Source organism: Pseudophryne corroboree, chromosome 4 (assembly GCF_028390025.1).
Source record: "Pseudophryne corroboree isolate aPseCor3 chromosome 4, aPseCor3.hap2, whole genome shotgun sequence".
Taxonomy (NCBI): domain Eukaryota; kingdom Metazoa; phylum Chordata; class Amphibia; order Anura; family Myobatrachidae; genus Pseudophryne; species Pseudophryne corroboree.
This window is the reverse complement of record NC_086447.1, coordinates 823,628,049-823,646,468: the sequence shown is the minus strand read 5'-3', so window position 1 is coordinate 823,646,468 and position 18,420 is coordinate 823,628,049. Positions and strand designations below refer to the sequence as shown.

Here is an 18,420-nt window from a genome sequence, read left to right as displayed (position 1 = left end):
GGAAAGTCCTTGCATGAAACCTGCCGAAGGGAATGGCTTCGTATGTTGCCACCATCTTTCCCAGTACTTGAGTGCAATGATGTACTGACACTTGTTTGGGCTTCAATAGGTTCTTGACTAGAGTCATGAGTTCCTGAGCTTTTTCTATCGGAAGAAAAATCCTTTTCTGGTCTGTATCCAGAATCATGCCCAAGAAGGTCAGACGAGTCGTAGGAACCAGCTGCGACTTCGGGATATTGAGAATCCAGCCGTGTTGCTGTAACACCTTCAGTGAAAGTGACACGCTGTTCAGTAACTTCTCTCGTGATCTCGCTTTTATGAGGAGATCGTCCCAGTATGGGATAATTGTGAAACCCTGCTTGCGCAGGAGCACCATCATTTCCGCCATTACATTGGTGAAAATCGTCGGGGCCGTGGAAAGCCCAAATGGCAACGTCTGAAATTGGTAATGACAATCCTGTACCGCAAATCTCAGGTACGCCTGGTGAGGTGGATAAATGGGAACATGAAGGTATGCATCCTTTATGTCCAGAGATACCATAAAATCCCCCCCTTCCAGGCTGGCGATGACCGCTCTGAGCGATTCCATCTTGAACTTGAACCGTTTTAAGTATAGGTTCAGGGATTTTAAATTCAAAATGGGTCTGACCGAACTGTCCGGTTTCGGAACTGCAAACAGGAGTTGAGTAGTATTCCTTCCCTCTTTGAAGCAGGGGAACCTCGACCACCACTTGTTGAAGACACAATTTGTGAGTAGCATTTAACACTATCTCCCTTTCTAGGGGAGAAGTCGGTAGAGCCGATTTGAAAAAACGGCGAGGAGGCACCTCTTCGAATTCCAGCTTGTATCCCTGAGAAACAATTTCCATTGCCCAGGGATCCACCTGTGAGTGAACCCAGATGTGGCTGATAAGTCGAAGACGTGCCCCCACTGGGGCGGTCTCCCTCAGTGGAGCCCCAGCGTCATGCGGTAGATTTTGCAGGGGCCGGGGAGGACTTCTGTTCCTGGGAATTAGCTGTGTTGTGCAGCTTTTTTCCTCTGCCCTTACCTCTGGCAAGAAAGGACGATCCACGTACTCTTTTGCTTTTATTTGACCGAAAGTACTGCATTTGATAATATGGCGCTTTCTTAGGCTGTGAGGGAACATAAGGCAAAAAATTCGATTTACCTGCCGTAGCTGTGAAGACGAGGTCCGAGAGACCTTCCCCAATCAATTCCTCACCCTTGTAAGGCAAAACCTCCATATGCCACTTTGAGTCGGCATCACCTGTTCACTGCCGGGTCCATAAGACTCGCCTAGCAGAAATAGACATAGCGTTTATTCTGGAACCCAGTAGACTAATGTCTCTTCGAGCATCTCTCATATATAAGACAGCATCTTTTATATGCCCTAGAGTCAATAAAATGGTATCCTTATCTAGGGTCTCAATTTCCGCTGATAAGGAATCTGTCCATGCTGCTACAGCGCTACAAACCCAGGCCGACGCAATTGCCGGTCTGAGTAACGTACAAGAATGTGTGTAAATGGACTTCAAGGTAACCTCCTGCTTGCGGTCAGCAGGATCCTTGAGGGTATCCGTATCTTGGGATGGCAGCGTTATCTTTTTTGATAAGCGCGTCAATGCTTTGTCTACCCCAGGGGAGGATTCCCACCGTATCCTGTCCGTTGGCGGGAAAGGATACGCCATAAGAATCCTTTTGGGAATCTTCAGTTTTTTGTCTGGAGATTCCCAAGCTTTTTCACATAATTCGTTCAACTCATGTGAGGAGGGAAAAGATACCTCAGGTTTCTTTCCCTTATACATGTGTACCCTCGTGTCAGGGACAGGGGGTTCCTCTGTGATATGCAAAACCTCTTTTATTGCAATAATCATATAACGAATATATTTAGCCACTTTTGGCTGTAATTTTGCATCCTCATAGTCGACACTGGAATCTGAATCCGTGTCGGTATCTGTGTCTCCTATTTGGGATAGTGGGCGCTTTTGAGACCCCGAAGGTCCCGGCGACATAGAGACAGACATGGTTGACTCCCTGACTGTTCCCTAGCTTCAGCTTTGTCTAATCTTTTGTGCAATAAATTTACATTAGCACTTAAAACATTCCACATATCCATCCAGTCAGGTGTCGGCGCTGCCGACGGAGACCTCACATTCATACGCTCCCCCTCCTCCCTAGGCGAGCCTTCTACCTCAGACATGTCAACACACGCGTACCGACACACCACACACACAGGGAAACTCTTATCTGAAGACAGTTTCCCCACCAGGCCCTTTGGAGAGACAGAGAGAGAGTATGCCAGCACACACCCCAGCACTATATGACCCAGGAAGAAACACAAAATGTTTACCCAGTAGCGCCTTTTATATGTATATGCGCCAATTATGTGCCCCCCCCTCTTGAAACCCCTCTGTCACCGCTTTACTGCTGTGCGTTACCTCTGTGAAGATCAAGAAGTCTTCTGCCGCCTCTGAAGTCTTCTTTTCTTCTCATACTAACCCGGCTTCTATCTTCCGGCTCTGCGAGGAGGACGGCGGCGCGGCTCTGGGACGGGCGGCGAGGGTGAGACCTGCGTACCAATCCCTCTGGAGCTAATGGTGTCCAGTAGCCTAAGAAACAGAGCCTTGAAACTCACAGAAGTAGGTCTGTTTCTCTCTCCTCAGTCCCTCGATGCAAGGAGTCTGTTGCCAGCAGGCTCCCTGAAAATAAAAAACCTAATTAAAATACTTTCTGACAGGAAACTCAGGAGAGCTCCCTGTAATGCACCCAGTCTCCTCTGGGCACAGTATCAAACTGAGGTCTGGAGGAGGGGCATAGAGGGAGGAGCCAGTGCACACCCATACCTAAAATCTTTCTTAAAGTGCCCATGTCTCCTGCGGAGCCCGTCTATCCCCATGGTCCTTACGGAGTCCCCAGCATCCTCTAGGACGTAAGAGAAACTGAATTTGCTAATACATGTCAATGGGTGTGGATCATTAGATCGACAGTGTCTAGGTCGACAGTCATTAGGTTGACAGGGCTGAAGGTCGACAGGGTGTCTAGGTCGACATGTGCTAGGTCGACAAGTCAAATGGTCGACATGAGTTTTATTTAAAAAAAAATTGGTGTCGTTTTCTTCGTAGAGTGACCGGGAACCCCAATTAGTGCACCGTGTCCCCTCGCATGGTTCGCTTCGCTCGTCATGCTTCGGGCAAAGATTACCATTCCAATCGTAGTCCACATGGATCGTTAAGTATGAAAAAGTTCAAAAAAAAAGAAAAAAAATGTGAAAAACTCATGTCGACCTTTTGACCTTCCAATCCTGTCGACCTATAGTGGTCGACCTAGACAGTATCGATCTTCAGACCGGATCCCCATGTCAATATAATGGGCTATGTCATGTACTGATTTTTTTTTCCAACAAAACACAAAAAAAAAAAATATGCACGAGCAAGGGAAAGAAGAACCTATCAGCATCAGTAACGCACTTACAGACACCCAATAACAAGCAGTTTTCTACTGCTAATGACGCCATCATCCCCGTTGTGTATTTGTATCAGTCCGCAGGTACCTGAAAATTCTTAGTCTGCCGCAATAACGTAAGCACGCTCACTTCCCGGGCACGTGCAGTGCTAACTTATACTTTACAGTCCGGAATATGGCGTAGCTCTCAGTTGGAATCAGCCTGTTAGAGCAATGTGTTTGGGAATTAAAAGGATTGTATTTGTTTTCATTTCAGGGGAGTCTGAGTAACAGAAGGTAATGTTAAAGATGTTGATTTGTCAAATTATAAAGGAGCCATGCTGAACTCACCCACTGACTAGAATGCAATAAGTCAGCTCAGCACTGCATTGACCCAAGGTCGTTGTTTCAAATTCCCATTTTCTATTCGCCAACATAAAAGCTAGAAATCTCCGAGACCTCGCCAGCATCCAGCTCCGGGGAACCAGAAAATTCCAAGCTTTCTTTAAAGAAAAAAACTGTAAAATTGGACTCAGCAAGTCATAAATCCACACACAGATTGGTTTAAAGAGCAAGTAACCCTACTAGAACACAGTAACAGGTTCACCTATATGCTTTGCTGGTGTCAGACTACAAGATTTACTGATTTGTTTGCTGGAGAAGACAAACAATTCTCAGAGCTGTGTACATCCATAGCCCCGGCAGCCATGTCAACGCTCCATAGCAATGAACGGATAAGCACAAATAAAATCCTATGAGTAGTTTAGCTAAATCATTTACCCAAAGCTATTTAAGTGTTTATACTTTAAAAAGTTTCTCTTAATGTATGATGTCACTTTCTTGGCCAAAATTTAATCTATATAATAAAGTCAACTGCTGAAAAATGATGTCATCCTGCTGGCATTCAGTGACAGTAGGCATGAACTCTGTCTACTCCCACCAGTGTCAGTAATGTCACTTCCAGGTAGTTCCAGTATACAGTATATCTACAGGCTCCAAACGCAACAACTGGAAGAACTGAAAAATGATCCGTGGAGGGGGAGCTACTGTAGCCTAAAAAAGATTTAACAAAAAAAAAAAAAAAGGAGAAAAGAGCAAGAAACAGATGTGCAGGAGAGAAACATTCGGGGGTATTCAATTAGGTCTGGGTTTTTTTTCGCCTAGCCGAAAAAACTGGACTTTTCGCTAATTTTAGGGTGAATGGGGATTCGCCCTATTCAATAGCAGGGCCATTTTTTTGCCTAGGTGAAAAATTCAGGATGCACAAAAAACTCTTGGATTGGTGAATCCACGTTTTCTCACCTGCACTGGCAAAAAAAAAGCAAGTAATTTTCGCAGATTTTGAGGTATTTTCTGCCAATGCCAATAAACAAAACAAAAAAGTGAAAAGGCACTGGTGAAAATTTCCTTAAAAAAATGGTGAAAACAGGCCTCAATTGAATAGGCAGGGGGGTGAATTCAATAGCTCAGAGATTACCGGAGCCAATTGAATACCCCCCATATACAGAGGGGCCAGAGAATGAAAGGGAAAAAAAAGCAAGGCAGAGGAGTGGTGAAGAGGAGGTGAGGGAGAGAATAGCAGACAGGTCCACTTTAAGTAACAATAACTAAAGTTAAAGAACAAATAAAATGTGAGGATAAATAGTGCAATTTTAATTCTTCATACAGTATGGAAATCTAGATTGCAGAGTTTACCCATAAATGTAAACAAATATACGGTACTACTATTGCAAGACTATGTAATTATTTATTTAAATTGCATATTTATTACCACTTGAGGTCACTTTTTACAGTCACAAATCTTAGTTTTGTTTTAAAATGCATTAACAGCTATTGTTAAATGTTACTAATCTGTTCCTTCCATTATCCCAGACCTGGGCAAAGTATGGCCCGCGGGCCACATACGGCCCTTTGACCACCCCTGTCCGGCCCCTCTCCGCCCACAGGCTCCCTGCACCATGGATGCTCGGGTGCTGCAGGACACGCTGTGAATCACAGTCCTGTGTGTGCCTCAGCCAATACTGAAATGCTACTGGCTGAGGCACACACAGGACGAGTGACTCACAGCGCATCCTGCAGGACACAATCGTTCCCCATTGCCCGCTTCCCCTGTCAGTCACCGCCAGCATGTTCCCAAGGCGCCTCCTGATAAGTCCGTCGTCCCTCCTTGCCTGACGGCGCGCCGCTCAGTCAGCACCACAAGTACTGCTTGTGGAACTACAAGTCCCAGGTTCAATTGTCTCTTAATTTTCTCCTGTAAATACCCAGCGCTGGACCTGGTGCACTTAAGACCTTCTTAATTAGGTTGGCTTCTTCCCCTTATTCCCATATCCACCGTCAGGTAATGTGTGCAACTCAATTAAAAAGAAGGGGTGTGCACCACAGTGCATAAAACCACACATTTATTAGGACAACCACATACAATTAAGTATAGAATCAAGTACTAACAGTGGCAGTATAAACCACCGCAAGCAACATCAGCATCATTGGTTCGGCCCTCCAACACGTTTCAGATTTTTCATGAGGCCCCCTGTAGAAATTAATTGCCCACCCCTGCATTATCCAGAGTTGGCACCTGCTCTGTGCAACCTGTTTTACCCAGGATTCCATGGTTTGTCACCAGCTAGAAACAGGGGCGGTGTTGCAGGTTTTGATCACTCCTTATAAGAACTTTCTGCAACTGTGATCTGATACGATCAATGTTATTTTTTTTTTACTGGGCTGACAAGAACATAATAAACGTCTACAATCTAGACCGACTGTTACATAACCAACATAACTGTGCTCTAATAAAGAAGAATACATGAAATTGTAGTTCCCATGTGTATATTTATTTTTAATAAAATGTTTAATTGGAGAAATCAGAGAAAACACGCCACATAATGCAAATTCCAGGTGCTAAACTTAATTTGACAATCCTGCGCTGCAGACGTATTACAAATCAATTGTCCAAATGAGTCCCTATAAAATGCTGGAAATTCTGTAGATGTCAGCAAATGAACGAAGGCATTAACTCCAATCATTTAATCAATTGCTATGTCAAAACTAAAATCCCAAACATATGCTATTCTAAAATATAAATGGGAAATTCACATGAAGAATACCAAAGTAATTTGAGTATCACAGCGTTTTCATAAATAGCACAAGCACACCTTTCAGAAACATAATGCGCAGTTTGAATATGTGTTTTATTTGGTGAACCCATGCACTATTTGGAGAATCTCGGCCAAAAAACTGCAGTATACCAAAAAAAAATGCAAACTTTTCTGTGCACATACTCTAATATTCTAAAGCTATCAAAAATAAGAGCTAACATCTCTGGTAGATCAATGTGTTGCCAAAGCGATTATAAACAATGGGAAACCTTCTACAGCGAAGCGACTCTACATTCTTCTTGCAAGCTGAACATCAACTACTACTTGGGCAACTCCACAAAGTTATAATCCAAAGCAAAATCCAATAAACACAATTCTCTTCATTGAACAAGGATTTGAACTGCTCACCCAGCTGGTGGACCCACACAAAATGGACGCAGAATGGCACTCATACAGAGGTTCTACCTCCAAAGCCTCTTGAAGGTCAACTGACTACATTATTCACCTCTGTGGTTCCTACAAGCCAGAGCTCATCTCATGGCAGCCACTCTCGATAATCCAGCAGAGAACACATTCTGCACTGCTGGTGTTGGTTATGGAAGCCCTCTGACTTCTATATAATATATAATTCACCTCTTTTTACAGAATGAGGTCCAACTAACCTACTAAACCAGGATTAGACTGGCCCACAGGGCTACAGGGGGGAGAGAGAGAGAGAAAAGAAAAGAAAAAGGGAAAATCCCGGTGGGCACCACTGTGTGTCCAAACCCCTCCTGGTGATCAGGTTTGTAGACTATGCATTTGAATTATACATTACGAATATTATCTACAGTACTTTACGGTTATTAACCTGGTACATTATCATGCATGCACTAGCAGTATTTATTATATATATTTATTGAGGGGCCCATACCCTACACTCTCTAATAATTAGCCAAGCCCCTGTGGCAGCTGCAGACTGGCCACACCCCTAAAACATGGGTCCCTACCACTGCATCCCCCCCCCGGTGGGCCTTGTATGCCCCAGTCTGACACTGCTAGTAACAATATAAGCCAAAAGCTAAATTCCCAAAATAACCTGAGGCTGGACTTCAGAACCTCCAGGAAACGCGTATCAGCTAAGCATTCCCCCATTTCTATATCAGACTTTTAATGATTTACAACAGTACAGAACATTATCCTGTAGCTTTACTGCTTCACATATACATATATCTTCCATGACTTGCTGTAGGGTATCATCTGCCTTCATAATCACTCATTTTCAAATTTAAATGCAATAAAACCCCTATCACTGAGCAATAATAATCGGACCCTACTACTGTATGTGAAAAACGTGTGTGACGTTTGCAATGTGATTTGATACTGCATCTGTACCGCTAACCACAATGTTGTTATCTTTTTATATTGCATCCATTCCCACTAAATTCAATAAAGACTAATTATAAAAATATAATGTCATTATCTAATACCAGTAAACATTTTTTTTTCTGTTTTCGTTCTATTAATATCATTACTGACAACACAAATAACAAAAATAAAATAAAGTAAAATAACTCGACATTTATATTTTAGAGAACAATTAACATCTAAAGCAATTTAAACCGACTCAAACAACTGAAACAATTGAAACTTACCAAGCTTCATTTCTACAATTAAGTAATTATGTTATTAACAGCATTTTTTTTTTTTTTTAAATCTATCGTATCTACAGTTGCTTGGACTGTAAAAGCAGAGTATCTGTAAAATAAAATAAAAAAAAGTGCGCAATTTTGGAATGTCACAATGACAAATTGTACAATATTACATCCAGTTTGGAAACAACTTTACATAATTTTCTTTCATTTACAGATATGTCCTCACACCTGGGACTGGATGTAATGCCGCTTGAGTTTGACGGCTGTGTGGGATGTCGGAAGAACTCGGACATTTTTTTAAAGGGGCAATTACTTACAAGGCAAAACCATGCCTTGTAAGTGATTGCTCCTTTAAAAAAAAAAAAAAAGAGTTCAGCCGGCATCCTGCACAGCTGCAGAACTCAGGCGGCATTACATTCAGCTCCTAGGCTCAAAACGTTATGCCTGGCGCGATTAAGCCACCCCTATCGCCTTTTTCATGTGAATGTGAGTCTTAATCAATGCAACAAAACCGTGTCATGAGACAGCACTGTTTAATTTCATGTGAAATCACTGGCGTATTTATAATGGGTGCAGTGTGTGTGGTGAACTTGGGCCCCCCACGGTCTGGGGGGGGGCCCACTCCGCACACACTGCACCCATTTTATTCAATACTTACCCTCCAGAGTCCCACATCAGCAGCATCACTGCAGAAATAATGGCGCAGCAGGCATCTTCCAGGCATTTTGCACATGCGCAATAAGAAAATCACGGGGAAAATGGCCACGTGCCATTTCCCAAGGGACCTGCATATGCGCAGTAGACTCTGAGACAGCGCCAGGATGCCCTAGTGACCCTAGTGCCCAGAGTCTACATTGCTGCCAGCTAGAGAGGAGGGTGCCAAGACAGAGACTGCACACGTGCATCCTTCTCTCTAGAAGTGCCCCTGTGTGCCACAGAGTCTGAGTCTGTATACGAAGCACAACAAAACTTGATATGAAAAAAAGCCGAGGCTGTTGCATCGTAGCACTTCGCATACAGATATACAAGTGACGCATATCAAATTACTCAGTGCAGTCTTTCAAAGTGGTTTTGTCGCATCACACTGCAATGACATTCTCTTAAACAAAAATGTGCAGCACAAGCTGAGCTGCGCAGGACCTGGTACTCTAAGAAGGGATGTTGGTGCCAGTGCAGAAATAGTGTATGAGGACACATCTGTATGACTTAGCGTATTAAGTTCTTGATAAGAAAAAGGGCATGTTTATATGAACTGAGAGTCATTTTCCACACATCTGTAGCTGTAGACAAGTTGTCCTTCAAGTCCGATCGAGAAACAAGGGTAAGCAATTCACTTTCACCTATGTGCGGGTCTACTTCTTTGCCCTTTCTAGAAAAAACAATGGTCACCTTGGTTAAATCGTCTCCGTCTGTTAATATAATGACTTTTACATCACTCAAACTGTGCATCCGTATGTGACTGCAGTGTGAAGATGACGGGCCGGTAAGCCACAAGTTTGGATGAAGCACTCCATCATGCACAAGAGCTATGGATGTGTTAGTGAGAGCTATTGATCTATATGAACATTGTCCATGTTTAAGTTCTATCATTGCCGATGTGTACAGCAACAAGTGCATATCTCCTAATGGTGGTTTTGTTTCATTGGTATTTTCATGAAGCAGATAAACTATGTCAGCTAATGCACTCCTGAAGTTAGAAGTCACTTTAAATCCATTAGTGCAAACAAAGTCAGCGATTTCTGCGTTCCAGTCGGTTGACAGCTCCATCAGATCCCTACTGAGGAGCGGATGTCTGATAGACTTGGCGTAGTCTGAGTCAGTCATCAGCATGTTTGCCAAAACTCGACATAGCTGAAGAGTATAAGGACTATCAAATGTAAATATAGTCAGAGGAGAGTCCTCAAAGGACCCAAGAAGATCTACACTTTGTCCTCCAAAGCAGATGTGAAGTTCTTGCAAAGACATGAGTGGAACAGTAAAGAGATGCACAGATTCAGTGTCAGTAACTGACACAAAGTACAGATGTGACGTGAACACAAGTAAGCATGCAGGCTGTGGCTCCAGGTGGCACTTGTTGGCAACTGAAAGCCAATATACACTTCTAAAATCATTCTTGTGGACGTGCAAGTCTGGCAAATTGCAGAGGAAGTAATCCAGAAAGTCTTCCGCATGGTGGTTCTTAAGTCTCAAGAGCTTTTCTGGGAACTTCAAAAAATTGTGCGGGAACAAATTGCCGCCTTCTGGCACATGGTTTTCATTTTTACATAGATGCTGGCCCTCTGCGTCTTTCCTAAGAGAAAGCTTGCACAGCATTGGCTGTCTGGCTTCTGTGTACTCCATGTCTGATTGCACAATGCTGTACAGTGTCACCTTGTTCTCATGGGGATGCATAACCGCTAAGTCCGTTTGTTTCTTGTTTGACTGTGTTAACTGAAAATACTTCCCAAACTGGAGGTCTTTAATTCGTGAGAAACCTGGAATGTGCTGTATGCTATCTGCCTGTACACGACACAACTCCTTAGTGTGCTTAATAACATTCTGTATTGACGATAGCTGCCGCTCCTTGTAAAGAGAAGAAAAATTGCTAAAAAGGTTTTGCAGGCTGTATTTATGTGGTTTTGCGTCTTGGCACAAGGAGCCATCTCTGCAAGAATCAGAGTCACGCTGACATGCAGGCGACTGTTGGAGGATACCCTGGTGAGTTGGGTAGTTCATCTTTAAATCTTTTTCAGGAAGCATACTGGCCTCCGAGAGATTACCATGAAATACATCATTGTACTCAGGTTGCTCATTATCAGCTGCATTCATCTCGGAGGAGGACATCTGCTGGAAGAAAGTCCGGTCAGATTCCATTTGAAAGAAATCGCGGTCACCAGATACACTTTCTAAATGCTTCCCTTTGGTCTTGGCAGGAATTTGCTGAGAAGTAGATGAGATGTTTTGATGAGCGCATTCGCTGTTAGAGAGATTTCTACTGAGAAGGTGCCTTGGTTCACGTTCTGTGTCAGACAGAAAGTCAAAATATTCACTAATGGATGATCTATTTTTCCCCTTCTCATGCTCATCCTTCAAATGTTTCTCTTGAGAGTCAGAACATTTTCTTGTGAAGCCAGAATACAAATTAGCAGGCACAGGATTTACATTCTGCCTTTCAATAAATGCCATGCTGACTTGTCTCGTAGGTGGAGAGGATAGAGCTCCGATCTTGGGAACAGATCTCTTTCCACAATTTGCCGGAGGATGTTGTATTTTCTGTGTAAAACATTTTAAAGAAAGCAAACAATCTTTTCCTTGATGGACACATGTTTGATTCACAAGAAGAGACAATTGTGTGATTTGTGCTGATTGGCAAATTACCATCTTTCCATCGCTTTATTTATTAACAGTTTTTTTTTTTTTATAGAACTGATTAGATGATTAAATTTCATGATCTTAATATCTTAAGTTTTTTCATTTACTTTAAAATACTTTCCAGTAGAGATCAAAATAAATGAGACAGTACTCTAGTTTGTAAAATGTTGCACTGTACTCTATGGGGGTGATGTATCAAGAAGTGTAAAGAGGTGGGTAGTGGACATGTGGAAAAGCTGCCTATGGCAAAAAATCAGCTTGTACCTGTCATTTTATAGAATGTACGTGATAAATGCTATTGCTTGATACATGTCCCACTATGTATCTTCAGATTCCATATGATAAGAAGTGATTGACAGGGCTAGTATTTAAATGGATATTAAGGGGGAATTCAATTGCCTGCAGTAATTTACTGCAGGCTAATTAATTTCCCGGGGCTATACAACTAGCACCAAAGCGGCAGCCATGGCAGCTGTTATCTGGAACTTATTTTCAGAGCCTCAATATGCTCCCCAGAAAAATTCCGGATATCTAAGCTTTTTTTTCCACGAATCTGGCAGAGAAAACACATAGGTCAGTGAACTTATCACAGATTCTCTGTGTTTTCACCACGAGTAACAGAATAAACATCACGAAAAACTTTTTTTTGTGCCCCCCAAAATATTCTGCCTACAGATGTATCCTCTTACAGCTTTGCTCTGTGTGCTACAAGTCGCGTTGCACATAACGTGTGAGAGCCATGTAAGTTGGTAGCGGTGAGTGTCTTTTTTGTGTTTTTTTTCCCACGAAAAATGTTTCTTGGTCGCAAAGCAATGTAATAGGACACACAAGCAGCTTCTGCTGATTAAACTGATATGCAGCGTGTAACATCACGCTTCCAGGTCCATTCTTGCTATAAAAAAGTGTACACTGGATATAGGGGGTAATTCAGAGTTGATCGCAGCAGCAAATTTGTTAGCAGTTGGGCAAAACCATGGCCCTCATTCCGAGTTGATCGGTCGCAATGCGAATGTAGCAGAGTTACACACGCTAAGCCGCCGCCTACTGGGAGTGTATCTTAGCTTCTTAAAAGTGCGACCGAAGTAATCGCAATATTGCGATCACAAACCTCGTAGCAGTTTTGGAGTAGCTTCAGACTTACTCTGCCTGTGCGATCAGTTCAGTGCTTGTCGTTCCTGGTTGACGTCACAAACACACCCAGCGTTCGCCCAGGCACTCCCACCGTTTCTCCGGCCACTCCTGCGTTTTTTCCGGAAACGGTAGCGTTTTCAGCCACACGCCCCTAAAACGCCGTGCTTCCGCCCAGTAACACCCATTTCCTGTCAATCACATTACGATCGCCGGAGCGATGAAAAAGCCGTGAGTAAAATTACTTTCTACATAGCAAAGTTACTTGGCGCAGTCGCAGTGCGAACATTGCGCATGCGTACTAAGCGGATTTTCATTGCGATGCGATGAAAAATACAGAGCGAACAACTCGGAATGAGGGCCCATGTCCACTGCAGGTGTGGCAGATATAACATGTGCAGAGAGAGTTAGATTTGGGTGGGTTATTTTGTTTCTGTGCAGTGTAAATACTGGCTGCTTTATTTTTACACTGCAATTTCGATTTCAGTTTGAGCACACCCCACCCAAATCTAACTCTCTCTGCACATGTTATATCTGCCCCCCTGCAGTGCACATGGGGGGTAATTCTGAGTTGATCGCAGCAGGATTTTTGTTAGCAGTTGGGCAAAACCATGTGCACTGCAGGGGAGGCAGATATAACATGTGCAGAGAGAGTTAGATTTGGGTGGGTTATTTTGTTTATGTGCAGGGTAAATACTGGCTGCTTTATTTTTACACTGCAATTTAGATTACACATTGAACACACCACACCCAAATCTAATGGGCCCTACACACTGGCAATCCGCCGCCGAGCTGCCCGACGGCGGATACGGCCGACGAGCGACCCGGCAGCGGGGGAAGGGCAGTGACGGGGGGAGTGAAGTTTCTTCACTACCCCCGTTACGCGGCTCCATTGAAGTGGAGGCAAATATGGACGAGATCGTCCATATTGGCCTGCATGCACAGCCGACGGGGGACCAGCGATGAACGAGCGCGGGGCCGCGCATCGTTTATCGCTGGAGCCTCCACACTGAAAGATATGAACGAGTTCTCATTCATTTATGAACGAGATCGTTCATATCTTTCAAACAAATCGGCATGTGTGTAGGGCCTATAACTCTCTCTGCACATGTTATATCTGCCTCCGCTGCAGTGCACATAGTTTTGCCCAACTGCTAACAAAAATCCTGCTGCGATCAACTCAGAATTACCCCCATGGTTTTGCCCAACTGCTAACAAATTTGCTGCTGCGATCAATTCTGAATTAGGTCCATAAAGCAAAGTGCTTCTCAGGTGAAGAAGGTACTTATGTCAAAGAAAAGGCTTCTCTCCCTTTCTTATTTAAGCGCAGCACATTTCATTAGGCTGTGCGCCCAGGTAAAATCGGAGAGTGATACTTTGCACTGGGGGGCATCTCTAGCACCATCCAGGGGTACATCTTTCATGTCAACAATCTCCCTCTTATCATCATATCCCCCAAATGCCTCTACTTTTCATATCACAACCTACCTACTCTTCCCAATCTCATCACAAACACATAGACGTTCTTCCACTTCATATTGTACCAAAGAGATGAGGGGAGGGCGCAGCTGCCCTGCTACGGTCTTGAGGGTCATTGGGGGAATTTAATTACATATGTGTCCTCATACATCTTGCCCTAATATGCCACGCAGCGGGCAATGCCTGGCATGAGTGAGCGGACAGGTCCCATGCAACTCCGTTAGCGTCAGGTGTCTTTTTTTTGCCGAAAATGCATCTTATTCACAAAACTATGCAAATAGGACACACAGGCTGCTTTTGCTGATTAAAATGATATGCGGCATGCCTATATTCAGTGTGCGACCGCGGCTGTATCTGCATACGAGATGGTACGTTACAATGTTTTCTAGGAACAATACTATTCTAGGAAAACAATGTAACGTAGCATTTCATGTGCAGATACAGCGGCAGTCGCATATCATTTTAATCAGCAAAAGCAGGCCGTGTGTCCTATCCATATCTTGCTTTGCAATTAAGATGCATTTCAATGGAAAAAGTTGCACAAAACGCCGCTCGCTGCTACCAAGCCACGCCATGATATGGTGTGACTAGAAGGGCTGTTTAAAGTGCAAGGAGGATAGATGTATGTGGACACATCTGTAGGTGCGAGTTTGGTCCTGCGTGCCAAATTCACGGGAGATTTGCACTGCAAATTATATTTGCAATTCAATTCCTACTCACACTGATTTTTTTTTAAAGTCGTGTGTTTTTGTCACAACCCCACAGCAGGTAAAAAGGGCAGGGAGCATCTTTATTTTAAGGTAAACATTTCAGAACCTGCTTCAGAGTCCCTTGGACCCACCTCCCCAATGATACATTATTGTACTATGGACCTTATTCAGTAAGGATTGTAAATTCTGATAAACAGCAGAATTTACAATCCTTGTACTAGCATGCTGGGGGCCGCACATCACAGGGCAATCCTAGCCAGCACGCAGCTCATCGCCCACCCACTGCGATCGTGCTGAAATTGCGATCGCACTGCTATTTCAGCATGATCTCTGAAATTGTGGCTGGCTCCTGCAGGCACAGCCTGGCTGCGTGGAGCGGTTGCGTGCGATGTCATGTAGCCGCCCCAATCAAGCCTACAGCACGCCCCCCATTCGGAAGCTATCACCCCCGTTTTCCTGCTGGCGCCCCCGCAACGCTCTGTCTCCGCCTTGGAAACGTAGCGTTGCCACCCCCTCACTGAATGACAGGCAGAGGTGTTCGCCTTTACTGTGGGTCACTTGCAATAAATGCGGGTATATATGCGCAGGAGGGGCCCTGCCCTTGCGCCTGCCGGGTGAACGGGAAAATTCCGGTTAGATGCGATTTGTAACCAAACCTGAATAAGGCCCTATGTTGTTTTTTTTAAATGCAAAAATCAGCTTTTTGACACCTTTTTATTTATTTTTAAAGCGTCCAGTACTTTCCTCATGCCCACTAACAGTCTATCATATGGTACTGCTAAGGGCTCCAGGAAGGTCTCCCTACTTTTTCATGCTCTTTTCACAGTTCACCGTTTGGACAAAATGTTTAGCTGTCGCCCTTAACTGAATTCTCCCCACTGTTATATCATCGGAATGGCGGCAGCACCACTAGTTTTACTGACGAGCACAGAGAGGATTTTGGACATTACGGTGTGCCTGATCTGTGAAAAACACTAGCATATAACTAGCAGCACACAGTGGATTTCCAAATATATCATGGGAAGGGGCCCACTCATGGTAAGAGTGGGCCCCTTCCCATGTGGGTGTTTCCGACTGATCGGAATGATATTGTTTAAAAATGGTCCGTGTGTGGGCATGTAAATGATGCGATGCGTCCACATCATCAGCGTTATCGGGCATGCATGGGCGGTATCGGCAGCGAGGGACATGTTGCCTAATTGAGGATACCCCCCCCCCCCCCCCCGTTTGTCGGTGGCGGCATTGGCAAGTGTGTATGCACTTGTCCGTGCCTCTCCCACCGCTGGGTACACATCGTCTAGTGTGTACCCAGCGGTGGGGGCGGCATTGGCAAGTGCATCGTCTAGTGCAGGCTTTTTCAACCAGTGTGCCGTGGCACACTAGTGTGCCGCGACCAGTTGCAAGGTGTGCCGCGGAGCCAGAGCAGCTTCCTGCACCTTCAGAGTTAACTGTTGGCCCAGGCTCTTCTTAGAGGATCAGTTGTGCTCCAGCTGTGACCTATGCCTTGAAGATGCGGCGGTGTGATATCATAGGTCACGGCCACTGTGTCTCACCACCCAGCCAGCCTACCCGCCTGAATACACATCTTCCAGTTCCTGCCTCCATACACAGCTTTCCTTGCCCACCCACATCCACACCTGCCTGACCGTCCGCTGCTCAGTATTCGCAGCACTCCACTATGAACCCCCGCCACTGAGGTACAAGGAGGAGGAAAGCTGACAGGAAGGGGCTAATATTTGTTATTTCTCTAACGTCCTAGTGGATGCTGGGGACTCCGTAAGGACCATGGGGATTAGCGGCTCCGCAGGAGACTGGGCACAACTATAAAGAAAGCTTTAGACTACTGGTGTGCACTGGCTTCTCCCACTAAGACCCTCCTCCATACTTCAGTTAGATTCTTGTGCCCGGCTGAGCTGGATGCACACTAGGGGCTCTCCTGAGCTCCTAGAAAGAAAGTATATTTAGGTTTTTTATTTTACAGTGAGATCTGCTGGCAACAGACTCACTGCAGCGAGGGACTAAGGGGAGAAGAAGCGAACCTACCTAACAGGTGGTAGTTTGGGCTTCTTAGGCTACTGGACACCATTAGCTCCAGAGGGATCGACCGCAGGACCCGACCTTGGTGTTCGTTCCCGGAGCCGCGCCGCCGTCCCCCTTACAGAGCCAGAAGCAACGAAGAGGTCCGGAAAATCGGCGGCAGAAGACTTCGGTCTTCACCAAGGTAGCGCACAGCACTGCAGCTGTGCGCCATTGCTCCTCATGTACACCTCACACTCTGGTCACTGATGGGTGCAGGGCGCTGGGGGGGGGGGCGCCCTGAGGGCAATATATGACACCTTGGCTGGCAAATCTACATCATATATAGTCCTAGAGGCTATATAGATGTAAAATTACCCCTGCCAATATTCCAGAAAAAGCGGGAGAAAGTCAGCCGAAAAAGGGGCGGGGCTATCTCCCTCAGCACACTGGCGCCATTTTTCCCTCACAGTTCCGCTGGAAGGAAGCTCCCTGGCTCTCCCCTGCAGTCTGAACACTACAGAAGGGTAAAAAAGAGAGGGGGGGCACTAAATTTAGGCGCAGTATAGATATATATATTTGATATATAAAAAAGCAGCTATAAGAGAAAACACTCATTTATAGTGGGATCCCTGTGTTATATAGCGCTCTGGTGTGTGCTGGCATACTCTCTCTCTGTCTCCCCAAAAGGTCTTTGTGGGGTCCTGTCCTCTGTCAGAGCATTCCCTGTGTGTTTGCGGTGTGTCGGTACGGCTGTGTCGACATGTTTGATGAGGAGGCTTATGTGGAGGCGGAGCAAATGCCTGTAAACGTGATGTCACCCCCTGCGGGGTCGACACCTGAGTGGATGGTGCTGTGGAAGGAATTACGCAACAGTGTCGACTCCTTGCATAAAAGGTTTGACGACATACCTAATGTGGGACAGCCGGCTTCTCAGCCTGTGCCTGCCCAGGCGTCTCAAAAGTCATCAGGGGCTCTAAAACGCCCGCTACCTCAGATGACAGACACAGATGTCGACACGGATACTGACTCCAGTGTCGACGACGATGAGACTAATGTAACTTCCAGTAGGGCCACACGTTACATGATTGAGGCAATGAAAAATGTGTTGCACATTTCTGATGTTACCCCCGGTACCACAAAAAAGGGTATTATGTTTGGAGAGAAAAAACTACCAGTAGCTTTTCCTCCATCTGAAGAGTTAAATGAAGTGTGTGAAGAAGCGTGGGCTTTCCCTGATAAAAAGCTGGTAATTTCTAAGAGGTTACTAATGGCGTACCCTTTCCCACCAGAGGATAGGTCACGCTGGGAAACATCCCCTAGGGTGGATAAAGCGCTCACACGCTTGTCAAAGAAGGTGGCACTACCGTCTCCGGATACGGCCGCCCTGAAGGAATCTGCTGATAGAAAGCAGGAGGCTATCCTGAAATCTATATATACACACACAGGTGTTATACTGAGACCAGCTATTGCGTCAGCCTGGATGTGCAGTGCTGCTGCTGCGTGGTCAGATTCCCTGTCAGAAAATATAGATACCCTAGACAGGGACACTAACGTAGAGCATA

The 18,420-nt window shown here is 45.0% G+C and overlaps 1 protein-coding gene across 4 annotated transcripts in view; it reads right to left on the bottom strand.

Moving 5' to 3' along the window:
* KIF16B (kinesin family member 16B) overlaps positions 1 to 18,420 on the bottom strand; it is a 717,875-nt gene that overhangs the window by 242,982 nt on the left and 456,473 nt on the right. Inside the window, exon 24 of one of the 4 annotated variants that reach the window (XM_063918524.1) lies at positions 8,818 to 11,423. The exons of 2 other annotated variants lie outside the window; for them this stretch is intronic. In XM_063918524.1, the coding sequence (XP_063774594.1) occupies positions 9,378 to 11,423 (2,046 nt within the window). In that variant the 3' untranslated portion in view covers positions 8,818 to 9,377. Of the gene's footprint in view, positions 1 to 8,817; positions 11,424 to 18,420 lie in introns of those variants that run through there. One more of the 4 variants, XM_063918525.1, reaches the window with a different exon arrangement.